Source organism: Hyperolius riggenbachi, chromosome 4 (assembly GCF_040937935.1).
Source record: "Hyperolius riggenbachi isolate aHypRig1 chromosome 4, aHypRig1.pri, whole genome shotgun sequence".
Classification (NCBI taxonomy): Eukaryota; Metazoa; Chordata; class Amphibia; order Anura; family Hyperoliidae; genus Hyperolius; species Hyperolius riggenbachi.
In genome coordinates, this window is record NC_090649.1 from 305,074,984 (window position 1) to 305,094,064 (window position 19,081).

General features: G+C 43.6%; 1 protein-coding gene across 3 annotated transcripts in view; it reads right to left on the reverse strand.

Moving 5' to 3' along the window:
* Positions 1–1,439: 1,439 nt before the first annotated feature.
* The window catches only part of LOC137503905 (serine/threonine-protein kinase Sgk1), a 30,480-nt gene continuing 12,838 nt past the window's right edge, over positions 1,440–19,081 (reverse strand). Inside the window, exons 1-11 of one of the 3 annotated variants that reach the window (XM_068231612.1) lie at positions 13,372–13,830; positions 8,242–8,317; positions 7,398–7,473; positions 7,023–7,211; positions 6,682–6,813; positions 5,997–6,109; positions 5,774–5,897; positions 5,529–5,624; positions 3,758–3,913; positions 3,563–3,652; positions 1,440–2,516 (exon numbers count right to left, since the gene is read on the reverse strand). In XM_068231612.1, coding sequence (XP_068087713.1) covers positions 2,349–2,516; positions 3,563–3,652; positions 3,758–3,913; positions 5,529–5,624; positions 5,774–5,897; positions 5,997–6,109; positions 6,682–6,813; positions 7,023–7,211; positions 7,398–7,473; positions 8,242–8,317; positions 13,372–13,405 — 1,254 coding nt within the window. In that variant the 5' untranslated portion in view covers positions 13,406–13,830 and the 3' untranslated portion in view covers positions 1,440–2,348. Of the gene's footprint in view, positions 2,517–3,562; positions 3,653–3,757; positions 3,914–5,528; positions 5,625–5,773; positions 5,898–5,996; positions 6,110–6,681; positions 6,814–7,022; positions 7,212–7,397; positions 7,474–8,241; positions 8,318–8,448; positions 8,613–13,371; positions 13,831–19,081 lie in introns of those variants that run through there. The other 2 variants (XM_068231611.1, XM_068231610.1) reach the window with 2 other exon arrangements.

Genomic DNA, 19,081 nt, shown 5'->3' on the forward strand with positions numbered 1-19,081 from the left:
GAAGTCAGTTACCTGTGCCCAGAATAAGTATAGCTGTTAGGAGCCACTCATCTGTTATGTTCCATGTACAGTGTGCAGTCAAAACCATGCACAATACAAGTACAGGACGTGCTAATATTATGCATGAATGGTGGTTATTCTCTGTAGAGCATCAGCAATTTCCATACTCACAATGTGCACTCCCGGATGGGAAGTTGCCGGATGATGCCCAGGCATTTGAATTATTCTATACTTAATAATGGGCACCAGCATACTGGCGGGAATGATGGCACAGTGCATATTTTGAGGGGAGCTTTCCTTTGAGTCTTGTCATTTTTTCCTAGTAGATTTATACATGTAAAGATAAATAAAATAGGAATTGCTTATTTTATTATTAAAATTATAAATTAGTATTTACTATATCACTAATTCATAATTTTAAGAGAGTCTGAAGCCATCAAAAATACTTCTACAGTATTTACTTGGCATTTATCTTAGCAATATGAGAACATAGCTGAAATGCCGCATTCCCATGGCAAAACGATGTATTTATACCCCCAAAATCTCGGGGGAAAATTCCACGACTTTCCAGGTCTTGGATCTTGCTGCCCAGTAGCTCTGCTGGAGTCAATCTCCGCCTCTCCCTGCCCCTCTCAGTGAAAGAAGATTGAGAGAGGTGGGGAGAGGCGGCGATCAGCGGAGATTGACTCAAGTAGAGGCAGAGCTACTGCACAAAGCCCTGCCTCTACCAGGAAGCTATCCCCAAATTTTGCACCAGGGATTTGGGGGGTACACATACATCGTTCTGCCGCAGGAATGCAGCGTTTAAGCTATACTCATATTGCTTAAGGTAAATGACAAGTTAAAAAAAAAAAAAGTATTTTTGGCTTCAGACTCTTATAAGCCATTCTTGTTTTTAGCCAAGTTGCATTGGTACTTATGTCTGATGCTCTAGTCACTACAGCATTCAGACATTAGTACAAATGCACTTTAGGTAAAAACAAAAATGACAAATACAGCAGAACTTTTTATTACCCAGGGTTGTAAAATGGTAATGGTCATAACCTCAGTAACAGTGGAAAAAGTCAGGCTCATGCTTGTGGCACGTGACATCTGTTTACAGAAGCCATTGTCAGATCATGGCATGTGCAAAAAAACTGCAACCAAAAATGTAAATTGTTAGAAAAACTTCTGTCCATTTTCTAAAGCGTCCCTTTGAAACTGCAGTAGAATTGGGTCTTACTGGCCTTGGAATACAGGAAGGACATTGATGATGTCTATGCAACCATGTAAAATTTAACAGCTGAAGTATGTGGCTACTGAAAAGTTCTTTCATAAACAAGTAGTAATAAGCCCCACCCTCCCCTGGAGAAGGTCAGTCCACTTTATTGCTTTAGGATATATGTCTGTTTCACCATTGCTGTCCCTCCCTCCATACCACTAGCACAGAAAACCATACATACTTTTTTTTTTAGTTTTATTGCAAACCCTTGAGGGTTTGGTCACAAAAGATACATTTTCTCTTGTTACAGTACATTGGCATCTCATTTATTTTTTTATAAGTACATCCATCCGTTTAAATATACAGCTCTAGAATATATACATTATGCACAAAGATGGTCAGGAATGTCAAAAATAAACCATAAATAATGTACATTAGAACCACATATTACAGCCTGGAACAACTAAATGTGGGGCATTTTGGTCCATAAACCCATTTCTAAAAATAGAAATCTTCTGGATAGCAGCAATGCTTTACTTCAAGCATTTTAAATCAAAAAGGTCATTGCAAGCCCATGGCAATACACTTAGTTAGTTCTATCTAAACAAACAAACCAAAATAAAAATGTACATTAAATGTCACTTCCACATATGGAAGAATATACAATGCCCCAGAATTAGTGTCACATTAACGTGTGAAGAACCACAGTCATACTGTGATTAATCATTACACTCATTCCAATGTTCATTTGTGATAGCACAGTCCACCAACCAAGACGTTTGTCTCCTAGACATTTCTCAAGCTATACGGATCTCTGAATTGAGAAAGGCACATTGCAAAAGAAAAAAGGAAAAACAAACTAAAACCAAGATGTTTCTTCTATCTCCAGGACTCTTCATGAAACTCCTTTGTTCACAAAGTCCGTAGCCTCAGTGACAGATCTGGCTCTTCTTGAAATGAACTCCTCGCATCTCAAGACCATGCCTATGGTAAAGTCACTTGTGTTCCCTCGATGACTAAGCACCACTGTGCATTCCTCCAGAAAAAAACTGGCTGCGTTGAAATTAAGGCGGTGACGCTGTCATGAAGGATGTGCAACTTCATGTGACGACTGAAAATACCCACAGGGTGACAGAAGCCTCAAGTCTCAAAGGAAGGACTCAATGGGTGGAGCGTAGGAGAAACCCATAAAAGCCTCTGCCGCCTCTTTAATGCTGGCTGTGATGAGGATGCTGTCAGGTGATTGGCCTATGGAATTTGGAACTGGTTCTTCTGTGAATTCAGGATCAAAGTGTTGCAAATCACTTGGGCCACTCTGTAAAGAGGAACAAGAGGAGATTAGCATCACATGGTTCATGCTGCATTACCATTAGAACATACAAGTGCATGATGCCATCTATTCGCTACTCAGAGAACAATGTAACACTAGGGTAAACCATCTACCTTTCCAAGCTAACAACTAGAAAAGAATTAAAGGAAATATGCAGTTAGAATGACATGGAGGCTACCAGATTTATTTCTTTGAAATAAAAATGCTACTTGCTTGACTGCCATGTTAATCACTTTTAAACTGTTAACCTAGAATAAATGTGTAGGTCAAGTGTCCTGACTCCACGGACTATGCTTGGTCAAAGTTAAGAGCGAAACACTAAAGCATCCAGGCAATTGGCATTTTAAAGAGAACTTAAACAATGCCAGTTGTTTGGCTGTTCTGCTGATCCTCTGTCTCAAATACTTTATCCACAGACACTGAACAAGCATGCACATCAGATGTTTCTGACTGAAGTCAGACAACACTAGTTGCATGCTTGTTTCAAGTGTGTGATTCAGACACTAAAGAAGCCAGAAAGATCATCAGGATGCCAGGCAACTGCTATTGTTTAAAAGGAAATAAAATAAGCCTCTCACTTCAGGTTCCCTTTAAATGGAAAAACAAAAATGAGAAGAAAAATGGTAGCCCCCATATTCTTTTCTTTACATGTTTCCTTTAAACTATCACCAGACAAGACTGGATCAGCAGATAATCCGATGTCTGTAGGTGGTCCCAAACTTTGCCAGACCCTTCTTGGAGTTTTGCAGAGTGAAGCTGCTTGGGCTGGTACCAACGGAGCAACATAAGCCTGTTCAAGATCTGGTTACATTATTTCTCACCAGGACAACAAGCAATATCTCATTAACTGAATAAAAGTGTAAAATAAAAGAAAAGTCTGCACTTCCACAAAACTACTTGTCTAGTCTTTACATCTGAACTTCTTATAAACATCTAACCACATTTTTTATTTATAAACAGTAATCACATTGAAGGTTACTCTAGTAACATAAGTATAGCCTGGATTTAAGGCATAGCTGGCTAATACTTACCACATTTGGGTTAAAAGGAGGGGTAATCTTCTTATTGATGAGATCATCCCAGTTAATTGGAGAGAAAAAGATGTGGTTCTTAATCTCCATCTGTCGGCAAAGAAGCAATAGGATTAGACCAATCAAAAGTAATTATGCATGTTTGATGTTTGAATGTCAGAGGAGCATGGGAATGTAGTTAAAAATTCTACTTACAAAGTCGTTCTTGGCACCGATTCTCTTGGTTCGATCCTTCTGCAGAAGACCCTCCAGGAGGTTCCTGGCTGAATTAGTTATGTTTGGTTTCAGCTGCAGTGGCTTATTCAAGATATTGTCATACATCTCAGCTGTGTTTCGGCTGTAAAACGGTGGCTGTGAAAAGCAAAAGAAATCTGGTTGATTTCCAGACAGCAGAATTTCTACACCTGTCTGTAAAGTTCATTCCCCTCTCTTACATATTCTAAGTTACTGACCCAGAACAAATATACACATCATGTCCTCCAACTTGCCTGCTGTATAAGGGCTGGTGCACACTGGACCGGTTCTGGAGCGTTTTTTAAAACACTTGCAGGGAGGGGGGAAACCGCTTGGCTAATGAAAGTGAATGGGATGGTGCACACCAGAGCTGTTTGTTTTTTCCACAAACACAAACTCGGTGGCTTCAGCATTTTTTATATTTCTGCGGCATTTTCGCCTCAATGTTAAAGTCTAGGAAAGTGGAAAACCGCTAGATCAGAGCGGTTTTCCGGGTGTTTTGGTTACAGAAGCTCTTCAGTAACAGCTTTACTGTAACAATATATGAAATCTACTACACAAAACCGCTCAAATAAACGCTAGGCATGTTTAGAAAACGTCTCTAAACATGCCTAGAATTGCTCTGAAATCTGCTTCAAAAACCTCTAGCGTTTTGCAGATCTGCTAGAGGTTTTTGGTGTGCACTGGGCATATCTGTTTCACCTCAACGGACTCAATTACTAAAGAATGTTAAGTATCTAATATCTTGTATCATTCTACCAACATCTCAGAAATGCTTTAAAGGGGTTATTTCACGAAAAAGTAGGCAGTTAAAAAATGTGACAGATGACAGGTTTCGGGCCAGTCCATCTTTTTAAGGGGGATTCTCAGGGCTTTCTTTGTTTTCAACAGCATTTCCTGAACAGCAGTTTAACTACCAAAATAGCAAGATACCAGCCGGCCTCCCTAATCACTTGCACACTATTATGTCAGTTAGACTTTGCAACTGTTGTTCAGGAAATGCTGTTGAAAACAAAGAAAGCCCAGAGAATCCTACTTAAAAAGATGGACTGGCCCAAAACCTGTCATCTGTCACATTTTTTAACTGCCTATTTTTTTTCGCAAAAGAACTCCTTTAAGTTCAAAAAGAACATTTTCAAACAGTTATTTTATCTCCAGACAAGTCACAAGAGGTGAAGATAAAATAACAATTCTGAGCAGATACAGAAGTGGAAGGCTGTTATTTGATATACCTCGCATTATTTTGAAATAGGGCTCAGTTTCTCAAATGTAATGAAAGATGAAGGATCAGAATTACAGCCAAGCATTTTGAAGAGCGAGTCAGCTATGGCATGAATTACAAAGCTCTAAAGCCTAGAACACACGAGGCAATACCAAATTCTGATTCTATTGTCCAAGAACAGGTCATGAATTATTTTACTGCAAACCCCTTAAAGTGCTTATTCTGATGCTAAGTGATCAGATGTGCTGGTGATTATTAATTGCATGACTAATCCACACAATAGGAAAGGGACAGGACACTGCTCAGAAACAAATACAGCAGGGCCATAATAGCTGTGTACACGAATATGGCATTCTGGTGAAACAGACCACAGGTTGAAAAACTGATTAGAATATCTGGCTGTCCACAAGATCGGATGCAGATCTGCCCAAATGTTCTACCCCCTAATAGCTCTTTTCAGGCAAAAAAACGCAGTCTGTATTATTAACAATATTACTAACTGCTACTTACCAGGCCATACAGCATCTCGTAAAGCACAGCTCCAAGGCACCACCAATCAACTGTCCTGTCATAAGGCTGCTTGTGAAGGACCTCTGGTGCAAGGTACTGCAAAGTGAATTAAAAAAAAAACTATTAGAAAAGCTACACTTGGATGAACATCATTAGAATATTAGCAAAGAAACAATGCTGACTGCAAAACACAAAAACTAAGCAAAAAAAAAAAAAATTAAATAAAAATCACTGAAGAGACTTACCTCTGGGGTGCCACAGAAAGTAGAGGTTGTGCCATTGGGTTCAATGTTCTCTTTGCAAAGTCCAAAATCAGTCAGGACAATGTGACCCTGTGAATCCAGTAATATATTCTCAGGTTTCAAGTCTCTGTGGATAAATAAACCAGAAAACCGATAAGACACTGCTGCTCAGTGGATTCATCAGAAAACACTTGAATTGTCACAGGAGTAGGGGAATACAACTGACCTATAAACAATGTTCAGAGAATGCAGGTATCCCAGTGCACTGGCTATTTCAGCTGCATAGAACCGGGCTCGTGGCTCCAGGAAGCAACGCTCTCTCTGTAGATGGTAGAAAAGCTGAAAAGGAAATACGCAACAAGATTAAAAAGAAGCTCAGACAGCTGCACAAAATACAATTCACTGGCACTAGAATGCAGAACTATGAAAACAATGGCTGGAAATTACTGGCTGATAGGCAGCTGCTTGAACCTTGGCAGCCTAGAGGGAAGTGCAAAATCTAGTAACTCTCCACCCTTTAGCAGTATTTTCCCATAATGAAAAGAGATAATCATCCCAGCCAGGGCACTATCTGAAAGGAGTTTGTATGTTCTCCACATGTCTGCGTGGGTTTCCTCCAGGCACTACGATTTCCTCCCATATCCCAAAACCATAAAGATAAGTTAATCGGCTTCCCCATAAATTGGCCCCAGACTATGATATATACAGTACACAATACTTAGACACATGACTATGGTAGGGATTAGATTGTGAGCCCCTCTGGGGGACAGTTAAGTGGCAAGACAATATATACTCTGTACAGCACTGCAGAAGAGGTCAGCACTAAATAAATATATACCATAAATACTAAATAATAATCAAGCTATGGCAACAAAGTCAAGAAAAGCATAAGTGATGTAGTATTGGCTTACCTCTCCACCATTGATGTAGTCCAGAACAAAGTATAACCGGCTGGCTGTCTGGAAGGAGAAGTGGAGCCCAACCAGGAAAGGGTGTTTGACGTTTTTTAGCAGCACATTTCGCTCTGACATGATGTGTTTCTCCTGAAAGTCAAAGAAAGGGACAGATTAGCATCTAAGATAATGGAGAGAGTGACGTCACACAGAGCGCATATTCCATCTGATCTCTGATTACTCATGACATGGACAGCTCCTATAGCAGCAAATTGTGGTGAAACTGGCTCCTGCTCACAATACAAGACTGACCAGTGTGAATCACGCAAGGTGCAGCAAAGTAAACAACATATAATTACCTCTTTTTTCTTAAGAATGGCTTTCTTCTGTAAAACTTTAACTGCATAGAATTTCTCATCAGCAGTGTGTCGTGCAAGGAGTACTTTTCCAAAGCTGCCCTTCCCAATGATTTTCAGGAACTGGAAGTCGGATGGCTTGGCATGAGGATTGGATGATGGACCGAGGTTGATCTGCTGGGATGGGCTGGGCTGCAAAGGAAAATAAAACACCACATTAAAGTGGAGGCAACCATACATTATGCGTCATTTTAATACACATAGAACTTTTGCAAATTTAGTTAAGCTGATAATATATGCATATGCGTTTATATTAATGACTTGAGTTGCATTGTTAATAATCACATCCAAGCATTTCTAGGTGATTTGGATACTTACTGGGGGAGAGGGATTGCCGTTCAACAGTTCTGGCTCAGAAGGCTGTGATATATTCAGGATGGTTTGCACTTCATTACTGAAAAAGAAAACAGCTTCATTAAAAAAAAATGAAATTCCACTAGATGGCAGCATATACAATCCATTCATCGGGCACTACCAGGATGCTAAACTTTTCCATGTTCTTTCTGCCTCCCTATGTTTTCATCGTAGCAGTTTTACGCATTTATACTGAAATCTGAGAAGTACATGGGATGCAAACATTCCTGAATGGTTACAATCAGGTTACATCTGATCTAAGTGGTTAGATATGTGCCCCTGCAGCTCTATAGTCCTGGATTTTGTGCCTAGCACTTTATGCATAAAACCTATGAGTTCTCACAGTATTTGCTTATATTTCCTCACATCACCTAAAAATTCTGCTAAGTTGACTAACTTTTCAAACTGGCTCTAGAACATTGTACACACATCCAAGTTTGATTGGAGACTGTAAACAGATTGTATAAGTAAGCTATCATTCTACATGGGAATTGTACAAACTGTGTAGGCTTTTGTGAGCCCCTGTGACAATGAGGCACGTTTATCAAATGTTCTGCAAAGGAATTGTGTAAAGGTGAAGCAGAAGCAGAGCAGCCAAGCAGAACTCTAGATTCGGGCATCTGCTTCACTTCTGCACCAGTTTTTCTCCAGTTTATCTTGCATGGGCTCTGACCAGTAGGTCCCTGCAAGTGCTGCATCCTATGATTGCACTAGGTGCTGGATAACTCTACATATACACATTACTGATAAAATGATCAGACCTAGCTAATAGCTATGCAGTTACAGAAAGCTAGAAATATATACTTACTGCTTGCAGGCATAGGTGTTGGTGGAGATCTTCTGAATGAAGTCATTCAGTCCCATTCTTCTCTGCTTCATGAAAGCTGTAAAAGACACAGAAAGAATCTCTCAGAATGGAACAAGCAGATCCACATCCAGTATAAAACATGTACATATTCCATATACGATCCACAGAGGTGTCCAGCATAGAACAGTGCTAATCCTGGGCACTCACCGATGAGTATTGCCACCATGCCCCGCATTTTAGAATACGTTAATGTCGCAGGAGCGTTTTCTGTCTTCACAGTCATTGCTGAACTTAACCAGTCCTTGTATTAGTAATGATAATCCAATGACAGCTGAGAGCTCCTCCAGCGACAGTCTGGTTCTACTCTTCTACAGCACAGCCAGCTATTATATATGGGCTGAGCTGAGTGGGCGGGGCCACACAGACAATGAAAAACTTGGCACGGGTTCAAAGCGCCTGGATCCAGCCAGGGTCAGTCAGCTGGCGCCTGGAACTGGCCACGCCCCTCGTTCGTTTCCTGACGTCACGAGGTTGAGGGAGACTCTGCGGTCTGAAGGAAGGGGAACTCGGTGTACAGTGCTGGGCTGTGTCTGCGCCAAGCAGGAAAGAGGCCACAGACACCTGGCTGCAGGAAGCATCATTCTAATGTCTGCCCTGGCCATGTGCTGCATGCATGGGCAGTGGGCGCTGTGCTGTGCGGGGCTTTCCATGAGGGAAACACACAGCCTGTACAGGCTGATGACACACTGTGCTCTGTGCATAGTATCACTTGTACAGGCTGATCACACACTGTCCTCTATGCATAGTATCACTTGTGCTGGGAATGGAATTCCGAGCAGTGAGAAGACCATAAGAGAGGGATCTCATCTGAACTTTACTATGGTGCAATAGCTGTGTTCAAGCCCATACCTGATAGGAACCACAGTCACAGCAGACTCCAAGTAGAGAAATCAGATAGAAACAATGTTTCCGTCTAATAACTTAAGTATACATTATTATCATTATTGATTTATAAAGCGCCAACATATTCCGTGGCGCTGTACAAAGTAATAGATGCTGTTCTATGTACTGCATGTCGTGCCGATGACAGAGCGATCAGCATCTCTTGTGACCTGCCCTGCCTGTCTTCAGACCATCCACACATCTCTGACATGATGAGGCTGCTGGGCTGGAAATAGATTCATTATTAGCCAGGCTATGAAAACCCAGGTTATATAGATCTATAACGTTCAGATAGGTTATATAAAGGCCATAACATGCAACCAGGCTATATATAGAGCCCATTCAGCCAGGCTACAATAAGCACTGAACCATAACATGCAGCCAGTCTATAGATAGCTTATAACATGCAGCCAGGCTACAGAGAGCCCATAGCACGCAGACAGCCATGCAACTAGACAAGACAAATAACATTTATATTGCGCTTTTCTCCTTGCGGACTCAAAGCGCCAGAGCAGAGCAGCAGCCACTAGGGCGCGCTCTATTGGCAGTAGCAGTGTAAGGGAGACTTGCCAAAGGTCTCCTACTGAATTAGTGCTGGCTTACTGAACAGGCAGAGCCGAGATTCGAACCCTGGTCTCCTGTGTCAGAGGCAGAGCCCTTAACCATTACACCATCAGCCAACTGCTAGGCTATACAGAGCCCATAACATACAACCAGGCTATATAAAGAGAGCCCATAACATGCAGCCAGGCTAAAGAGAGCCCATAGCATGCAGCCAGGCTATAAAGAGGTTATACCATTCAGCCAGGCTATATAGCGAGCCTATAACATGCAACCATGCTATGAGAGAGCCCATAACATTCAGCCAGGCTGAAGAGAGCCCATAACATGTAGGCAGGCTATAGAGAGCTTATAATATGCAACCAGGCTATAGATAGCCTATAATGTAACTAACCAGGCTATAGAAAGCTTAGAACATGCAAGCAGGCTATATAGAACCCATCACACGCAGCCAGGCTACATAGAGCCCTTCCACTACAGCCACTCTACCTATAAGCATGCAGCTGCATCCAAACTATTTCCAGCTCCTGTGAACAGGGGATTCCACACATCAATATCTACAAGTGACTCATGTTGCTGTAAACTCATGGGAACCAGCAGACAGCCCATACTATAGTTCCACTGGAGGAGAAAGAATACAGCGTAGCTAGTCATGCTGCCAGGCTTCCTCCACCTACAGCAGAGGCAGTGGGAGGCAGCCTGTGAGCTCTGCTTGCAGAGCAGGTGTCTCTCCGACGCACGGGTGGGAGGTAACGTGGCAACACACAAATAACAGAGCCCACGCATTTTACTCATCTCCCCCACAGCAAATGTGTCCTGCACAGGCAGCACATGGCGGATAGTCCCTGGTGTGACAAGCTGGGGGAACCTGCCAGGTGTTCCAACATTTCAGCATGCCCATCACAATTGCATACAAATGCCACTGAGCTTGTGCAAAGTCGTGTGGGTCATAAATGAACCACTCTACTGTGCAGCACAACGCTCTAGTGCAATCCTATCTGAAGCCAGATGCGGTGACCAGTGAGGGTTACATCGGGAAATCTCTAACCATTTGCATAGCAGCCTCTGAGTACAGACAGTTCCTGCACTGTGCAGCCCAGCTGACTTATTTCATGGTAAAAGGTAGCTCTGTTTGTGCACATGTAGCAACTGTATTGAATGATACTTTAATTCATTCGCACTCAAAAACAAAACAAAGAAAAAAAAAGTCTACCAGTGCAAATAAAAAAAGTGTATCACATAGTCACCTTCAGTACACAGTACAACATTTTTTATGTTGACAGCTCGAGAAGTAACATGCAGTCACCATTAGAGGGCGCTCTCCCACCAGATAGCTTTGAATGTACACAAAGTTCTTGGGAGACATTTGACTTTTTAGCTACATAGTTGCGGTTTTGTGGCATTGAGTAGTTAGCTATGTATCTACGTTTTTCCTGACATTTCATTGTAGCTATGGGTCAACTCGAATCTGCAAGGTGCGCTGTCACTTTTTTTTGTTTTGTTTTAACTTGTCACAGTGTTGCCAACTCACCCCTTTAGGCTAGGTTCACAGTGCTCAGTTGGGTTGCAGAAAAGTTCTGCATGTCAACTTACTGCCCATACTATTTTATGGACATGTTCACAGTAATAGATCACACTATTCTAACTTGCTGCATGCAGGCTTTGCATTAAAGTCTTTGTCCAGTCTCCATTGCAGTTCACACTCATTTTAACTTGTGCGCTATGCAACTGATCTCTGTGAATCCAGCTTCAAGGGGCTTATTTTCACTGAGTGCAGCATCAGTTTCCAAATTGGACATAGCACCGGTGCTGCTTGCAAACCTGCAGCCAAATTGTCATGCACTGAGCTATAAGGATTCGGATATGGCACAACAATAGGGCCTGTTTCCACTACACACTGATTCCAGATGCAGAAAAACTGACTCCAATGAATGCCTATAGCCACATCCAGAAATCTAGATGCAGAACTAGAGGAAATAGGCCCATAGTGATTGGATGCGTGCTACATAAAACTGCTGCATGCCACCCAGAATCGCAGCGGCATGCAATACGGACGGCATGCTATTGATGCAATAGTCAGAGTTTCTCTGTCCAGCTTGGATGCGGGGAAATGCTGCGTATTCGTACAAAGCAGAAACGGGCCCTGAAGTGAACCTGCAGTAAGGAAACTTACTTCAGTAGTGGGAAGGTTCTGAATCCCATAGAGTCTTCCTGGGCCTCAGTCTGTCCTGTCGTTACAGCACCATCCCCATTTAAAGTTATTGGACCTGCTAGGTCGCATTACTTCTTCTGCGCTCCTCAGGCAGCCTTCGGAAGTACTTGCGTCCCTTAGTAGAATGCGTCCATACTGCACATGTGCAATTCAGCGCGTGTGCATGCGCAGTATGGATGCGCCCATCTTCTGAAGCACTTAGGGATTCAAATACTTCTGAAGGCTGGGTGCTGGAATGACAGGACAGACTGAGGACCAGGAAGGCTCTATGAGATCCAAAGCCTTCCCTTTTACACTGGTATGTAGCTAACCTGAAGTAAGTTTTATTACGTCAGGTTTGCTTTAATTACTGACACATGAATTATACAGGTCTATCACTAGTACATGCAGTTTAGGCACTGATTATGTGACAATAGCCCCAGAGCCTGCAAACTCAAGATTGGTCAGTAAATAAAAGGATGATTTGGCAAGTCTGCACTCTGTGATATTTAAATCTCTCTTAACTCAACAGTTGATTGTGAGTTACTTTACTGTAAGGGCCCTTTTCCACTAGCGGCGTTTGCGATGCTGAATCGCAAAAACGCAAACCGCTAGCGATTTTACAATCGCTACGGTTTGCTTTTTAACATGGGAATCGCGGTAGGTCATTTCCACTACCGCGATTCGTTTTTGCGGGGAACGCGAACGCGCGGCGGAGCGATAATTGCCGCGATTTTGCTATGCAGTGCATAGCATAGCAAAATCGCGGCCGCAAACGTCGGGGGAATCGCCGGTTTTGCGATTCAGCAATCGCTAGCGTTCAGCGTGAACGCTAGCGATTGCAGGTGGAAACAGTGACATTTACAGTAAGTAAGCATGGGAGTTAACAGCACAGCAGAGCAGTATAACAATAGCCATGCATATTAACAGTAAGCAGCTCTTGTCTGTGGTTCTGCTAAAACACTCCTCTCCATATTCACACAACAAGCAGCTACTGTAAAAACAAAGCCTTTGTCAGCATGTGGAAGTGTCTAATCCCAGCAGGTATTAATCACCTGAGTCCCATCCATCAGACAGATCTCCACCCACGGTCCTTAAAAGTTAGCTCAAAATTTCTAGACAATGCTAAACCAATTAAGAGATTAAAGTCAAGGGGAGAGCCAGGCTGCGAGATCTGACAATGGGACTTTCACTTGTTTGCAGCCCCCAGAACAATGCAACAATGGGTGACAGCAGCACACCTTATCAGCACACACTGCTGTTTGTTTCACCTAGCTCAGCACACAATAACTAGAGAGAACAGGATGAAACTCACTAGTAGGAAATGGGGGGATTGGGGTCTCTATTGTGTGCTACAACAGCATACACATTACTTTATCTCTTTATTTAGGTTGTGAACATCCTGAAAGTGAGAGAAGATCGGAGAAGAAACATACCTTTCAGTGGCGACTTTTCTGCTTTAGTTCTCATGGTGGAATGCAGTTATGAAGTGGCAGTCATATATCCACAGACTCTCCCTCTTTCTCCTCTCCTCCCCCCCTCCAGATTGAATAGGATCAAGAGACTGGGAAAAGGGAGCCTCTCTAGAGCAGCCAGCTACTTTATTAACTCTGAGGCACAACTGATTAGCATAGGCTAGATAAGTGCAGAGAGAAACATTGGCTGCCTGCTCCTGCCCACTGGCTGCATCAGAGTGCAAGTGACAGCAAGCACAAGTTACAAAAGTCACAGCAGCCCAGATGACACAGGACTGACTGAGCAGCTCTGCTAAAGTGGGTGGGGAGACCAGTCAGACCTTCCAGAATGGGAAAAGGAAGAGCTGGGGTCGCCTATCATCTCAGGAGACAGCTCTGCTGCTCTATGGCGCCTGGCTAGGATGGCCACGGTCACTTGTGTCTTCTGCTTGCAAGTCTACTTGTTGAGACTGCCTTATGCTCCTGACCGGATACCTAGAGGGTGGAGCAGGCGCCCCCCTACTAAGCATTTCCTAGCAGGAAAAATCCACTTCTCAGTAGTTTTTTCTCTTTTCCTTCCTGTCGGTCTAATCGTAGGCAGTGACCCACCTATTTCACGCAGTCATTATTATAAGGGAAGAAAGCTGAATGAGCTGGTGATTGTTTGGAAATGTTGCCCTACACAGCACTACAGACTGGTACACCCACACTCCATTAGGGAATGCGTGTGAATTACCTACGTAAATAAAAGTTGTGCTGACATGTTCAACACCACAATCATTACAAAAGCATCAGCGTGTAAATACCAGTTTATTCATGAAACTTCAACCTGCCCCTAGATTTCTTGATGCCCACCTTGCTGGATGATAAACATTCAGCCAATTCTATTCATTGTATTGATTTTGTCAGTTATGGTCACAGAAGCAATAGGGGTGCATTAGAGGATGAACTTCTGCATACTTTGAACTACTGCATGTTTTATATTGAATAAATGCAGCTATTTACTGGATTTGAGCATGGAGTGCTATGCAAATCAAACATAGTGGTCATTATTCTGACTATAAAGCTCTGTGCACACGCTAAACCACGGTCATCAGATACGAACGAAAAACAATGGATCAGCCGAGAATCATTAAGAAAAAGTTTCCCAACCACGGTAAAATAAAGTGATTATCATCTGATCTGTCCTGGTGGATCATTTCTTACGATAATTGCTGTTAGTCGTTCATAGCGATGTAATCAGCAGACCATCGTTGTGGCAATATCATTCGCTCATTGCTAACCTTTGGGGATTACCCGTTTTCTGATGAACACGGTCCAGCATGTGTATGGCGCTTAAAGGAAACTTGAGATGAGGGGGTTAAAAACAAATTATACAAACCTAGGGCTTCCTCCAGCCCCCGTCAGGCTGATCGCATCCTCCCAGGCTGCCTGGATCCTCCGACAGCTGCCTCAGTAATTCCTCCAGTCGGGGCGTACTGCGCATGCCCGGCCCCATGCGTGCACTCCATTGCGTTCCCGTCGCCAGGGAGCGTTTGGTGCCTGCACAGTACAACTGTATAGGCGCAAACTTCTCCTGGCCATGGGAGCACAATGTGGAAGCATGCAGAACTGGACTGTGCCTGTGCCGACTGGAGCCGACTGACGGATTTACTGGGCCACCTAGAGGAGGATCCAGGCGGCATGGGAAGACTGTGAGGGAGTGATCAGCCTGAAGGGGGCTGAAGGAAGTATGAATATATTTTTTTCAATCCTCCCATCTCAGGTACACTTTAAAGGGGAACTGAAGTAAGTGGTATACGGAGGCTGCCATATTTATTTCCTTTTAATCAATACCAGTTGCCTGGCAGCCCTGCTGGTCTATTTCTCTGCAGTAGTATCTGAATAACACCAGAAACAAGCATGCAGCTAGTCTTGTCAGATTTGACATTAATGTCAGAAACACCTGATCTGCTGCATGCTTGTTCAGGGGCTATGGCTAATAGTATTAGAGGCAGAGGATCAGCAGGAGGGCCTGACAACTGGCATTGCTTAGACGGAAATAAATATGGCAGCCTCCATATCCCTCTCACTTCAGTTGTCCTTTAACACCAATGAAGAGTTGGTGCATTGACTGGTACAGATTCCCCAATGACCCTCTGAAGCAAGGGTGCGGTTGCAGTCACAACCTCTGCACATTTTATTGTTACTTAAGTGCAGATCACTATTGACCTGTGCAGCCTACAGCTGTGTACACACACAACAGTTCTTGTCAGAGGGGGGTCACCTCAGGTGAGAAACTAGCATGTGGACAGTGAACCCCAAGCCCTTGGTGTGTGAGACTGTCAGTTCCTCCTACTTCAGATTTCCTCTAAACTCATGCCCTTACACACTGGGCAAGAACATTTTTGTAAATCAATTCTGGCTTCCTTGTCCAGGTTAGGTTTGCTGGATTACTTATGCTCTCCACCTTGGAAGTGTGTACATTTACAATAGACATTTGGAACTTTGTCGCAGAATATTAAAAAAAATTAGTACATAGTATTAAACCTTGACAAACTTTTGTCTCCTATTCTCATACTTACTTCCTGCTTTTCAACTCCTAACACTAACCTCCCCCTCTCTACTCCTAACAATACACAGACAAACACAGAACATTTATATCACGCTTTTCTCCTGGCGGACTCAAAGCGCCAGAGCTGCAGCCACTAGGACGCGCTCTATAGGCAGTAGCAGTGTTAGGGAGACTTGCCCAAGGTCTCCCACTGAATAGGTGCTGGCTTACTGAACAGGCAGAGCCGAGATCCCTACTCCACTCCTAGCACTAATCTCTCCAGTCCTAACACTAACCTCCCCCTCTTCACTCCTAAGTCCTAAAACTAACCCCCGCCCACTCTTAACACCAACCTCCCTCTCCACTCCTAACACTAACCATCCTCATACCTTACACCACCACTATCTGAGTTCGCTGCAATGTAGATGAACAACTCATTACCAATGTGTTCGCTTGTCCCATGGCTATGTGACATGAGCTACCATATATTCAAAACACATTACTGTTACGTTCTCTCTTTCCCGATGCTATAGGAGTTCACATACTGCATAGCTGAATTCATTAGCAACTATTTCTGCTGTCCCCGCCACTCCATGTGCTTTTACCGAGCACCTGCACAAAATCTAAGCCCCCATAGACGCAAGTTGGGATTGTGGTCTATAGTGGAGCCAAAAGGCAACGAGCGGGCTTGTGTCAAAACTCCCTGTCTTGCTTGGTTGTACTTTAATAACTGGGCTAGCAGATTGCAAGCCAGTGAAAAAGGGGAGGGGGCATGAAAGACATTTGCTGTTTCAATATCTTCTAACCACTGTGTGCTCTTGTGGCGGGCCACCCACTGATTACTATTACCATCATCTTGCCTAGTCTATTTTTTGCATCATATCTGGAACAATGTTTTACCATAGGTGGCGTTCCTGCCCTTTTTTATATCTTGTCTAAAGACTGTTCAAAGGTTCAGGCATTTAGCTTGCGTGCCATGTCTTTGCTCTGATTTCTGCAGGAAGATTGTGTTGTATATTTCTATGGTATGTGCACTCACTGATCTATGTACTCACACAGCTCAGAGCGCTGACCCTGCCCTATACAATATGACCACATACAGGGACGTTTGTATTGTTAATCTGATTAGACCTAGTTATTTTTTTCCTGTAAGATTATTTTTGTTTAATGGTTTGGCACAAAGTATACCTGTCAGATTTCATATCCTATTAAACAAATCCAGTATTTTTTCCTATGTAATCTGCTTATCATACACAGCATCTGGGTAGAGATACCCTGTATTGTTGTACTGGTCTAGATTCTGCAGAGTATCAGTACTGGCTTAAGGTAGCCATACATCAGGCGACTTGGCGGGAGATCGACCATCCGATTCGATTATCATAAAATCGGTGGAAACTCGGTGCTGCCAAGTGCATGCCCGACCGACCATGCGACCAATTTCCGTCAATCACACATGCTGCAAGATATTGTTGTTGGGCCAACTTGCTCGATCGGGATGCGCAGCGGTAGCCGCATGCAATTTTGGGATCATCGACAAATGCAACAAAACCCCCGGTGCTGTCCCCCCAATGTTAAGCGTCCCCTCCCCCCGGTGTCTTGTGCTTGTTATACATTACCATTCTGCTGCCTCCTCTTGTCCCCGCAGGCTCCAGGCACATTCCACTCTACATACACGCACACCCCACATGGTTTCCTAGTAAGGGGCGTGCATATGATGTCAGACGTCATACACGCAGCCACGTTACTAGGAAACCATGTGGCGTGTATGATGCGCAGAGTGCGCCCAGAGCCTGCTGTGATAAGCGGAGGTCGCAGACAGGTAATGTATACCTTGCACTGGGCACGGACTGACACTTACTGGGGGTGCAGCATTGGGGCAGCAAGGTGGCAGGGTGTAGCGTCACAAGGCAGATTCCAGAGAGATTTCATGTTGAAATTGATCGGGAATCGGCCTGTGGTGTATGGGCAGCTGACAGATCTCTCTTTTAACATATTCAATTAGAGAGAGGTTTGTCTCTTGGTCGAATCTGCCCATACATCGCTAGAAGTATGGCTACCTTTACTCTTGGCTACCTTTACCTAACCATCGAGTGTGCTGTTAAGATGCCCACACTCCTAGTGATATATGGGCAGATCGACAAAGAGACAGATCTCTCTCTGATTAGATAGAGATCTGTTGGCTGCCCATATACCACAGGCCAATTCCCGAAGCATTTCAACATAAAATCTCTTGAGAATTGGCCTCCTGACACTGCAGCTGAAATCTCGCCACATCTGACACCCAAATGTTAACGTGCCTCTCCTGTGCAATCTCACCTGTCCCAGCTGCTGCTAGTGCCCAGCTGCTCCTGCTTCCTCCATTCTCACCCCACGTGGCTTTAATACAGTGGTTCTCAAACTAAGGCCCTGCAGGCCGAATGCGGCCCCCTGAGGCTTTTTTACCGGCCCCTCACACACAAAATTTGTAAAGCAGGAACACAGAGGCGCCAAGTAGAGTAAAATCGATTAAAAACTGTTTAAAAGAGGGAAGTTGATGGACTCACCCCCCTCGTAGAAAGAAAGACCGGACAATGGGGCGTTACTCACAGTATAAAGTAACTTTTTATTAAAAACTTGGAGCTTTTAATAAAAAGTTACTTTATACTGTGAGTAATTCTTCCTGCCTGCTTATCCAGTGGTTGCCTTTGTGGCAACCCATGTTTGTGAGTATAACCATTACTTTGTTGTACACTTGACTAATTGTCACTGAGATACTACACTATATTGGGCTGGGCTCTCGGTTTCCTTTTGTCTCCTTCAAGCCACACACAAAATGTATCACTTTATAGATGCGGTCAGCTACATCTTTAAATATTGGTGGTCCACATATAGAATAACTGGTCCCATCCACATGGAAGCCAGAAAGCAGTAATTCACTGGTTTCCAATTAAATTCTGCATCAGGTGACACTGCTGTCCAATTGGACTTCAGGTTGTCACCTGGGTATGCTTCACTGTCTGGCCCGCAAAAGACATAATTTTATGTATACTCCGGCCCCCCAGCAGTCGGAAGTATGTTGACCCAGCCATCGACCCAAAATGTTTGGGGACCCCTGCTTTAATATATGGTGCATTGTGACACATGCAAACTGGTGTCCTAAGCAGGCGTTCTGCTACGAGG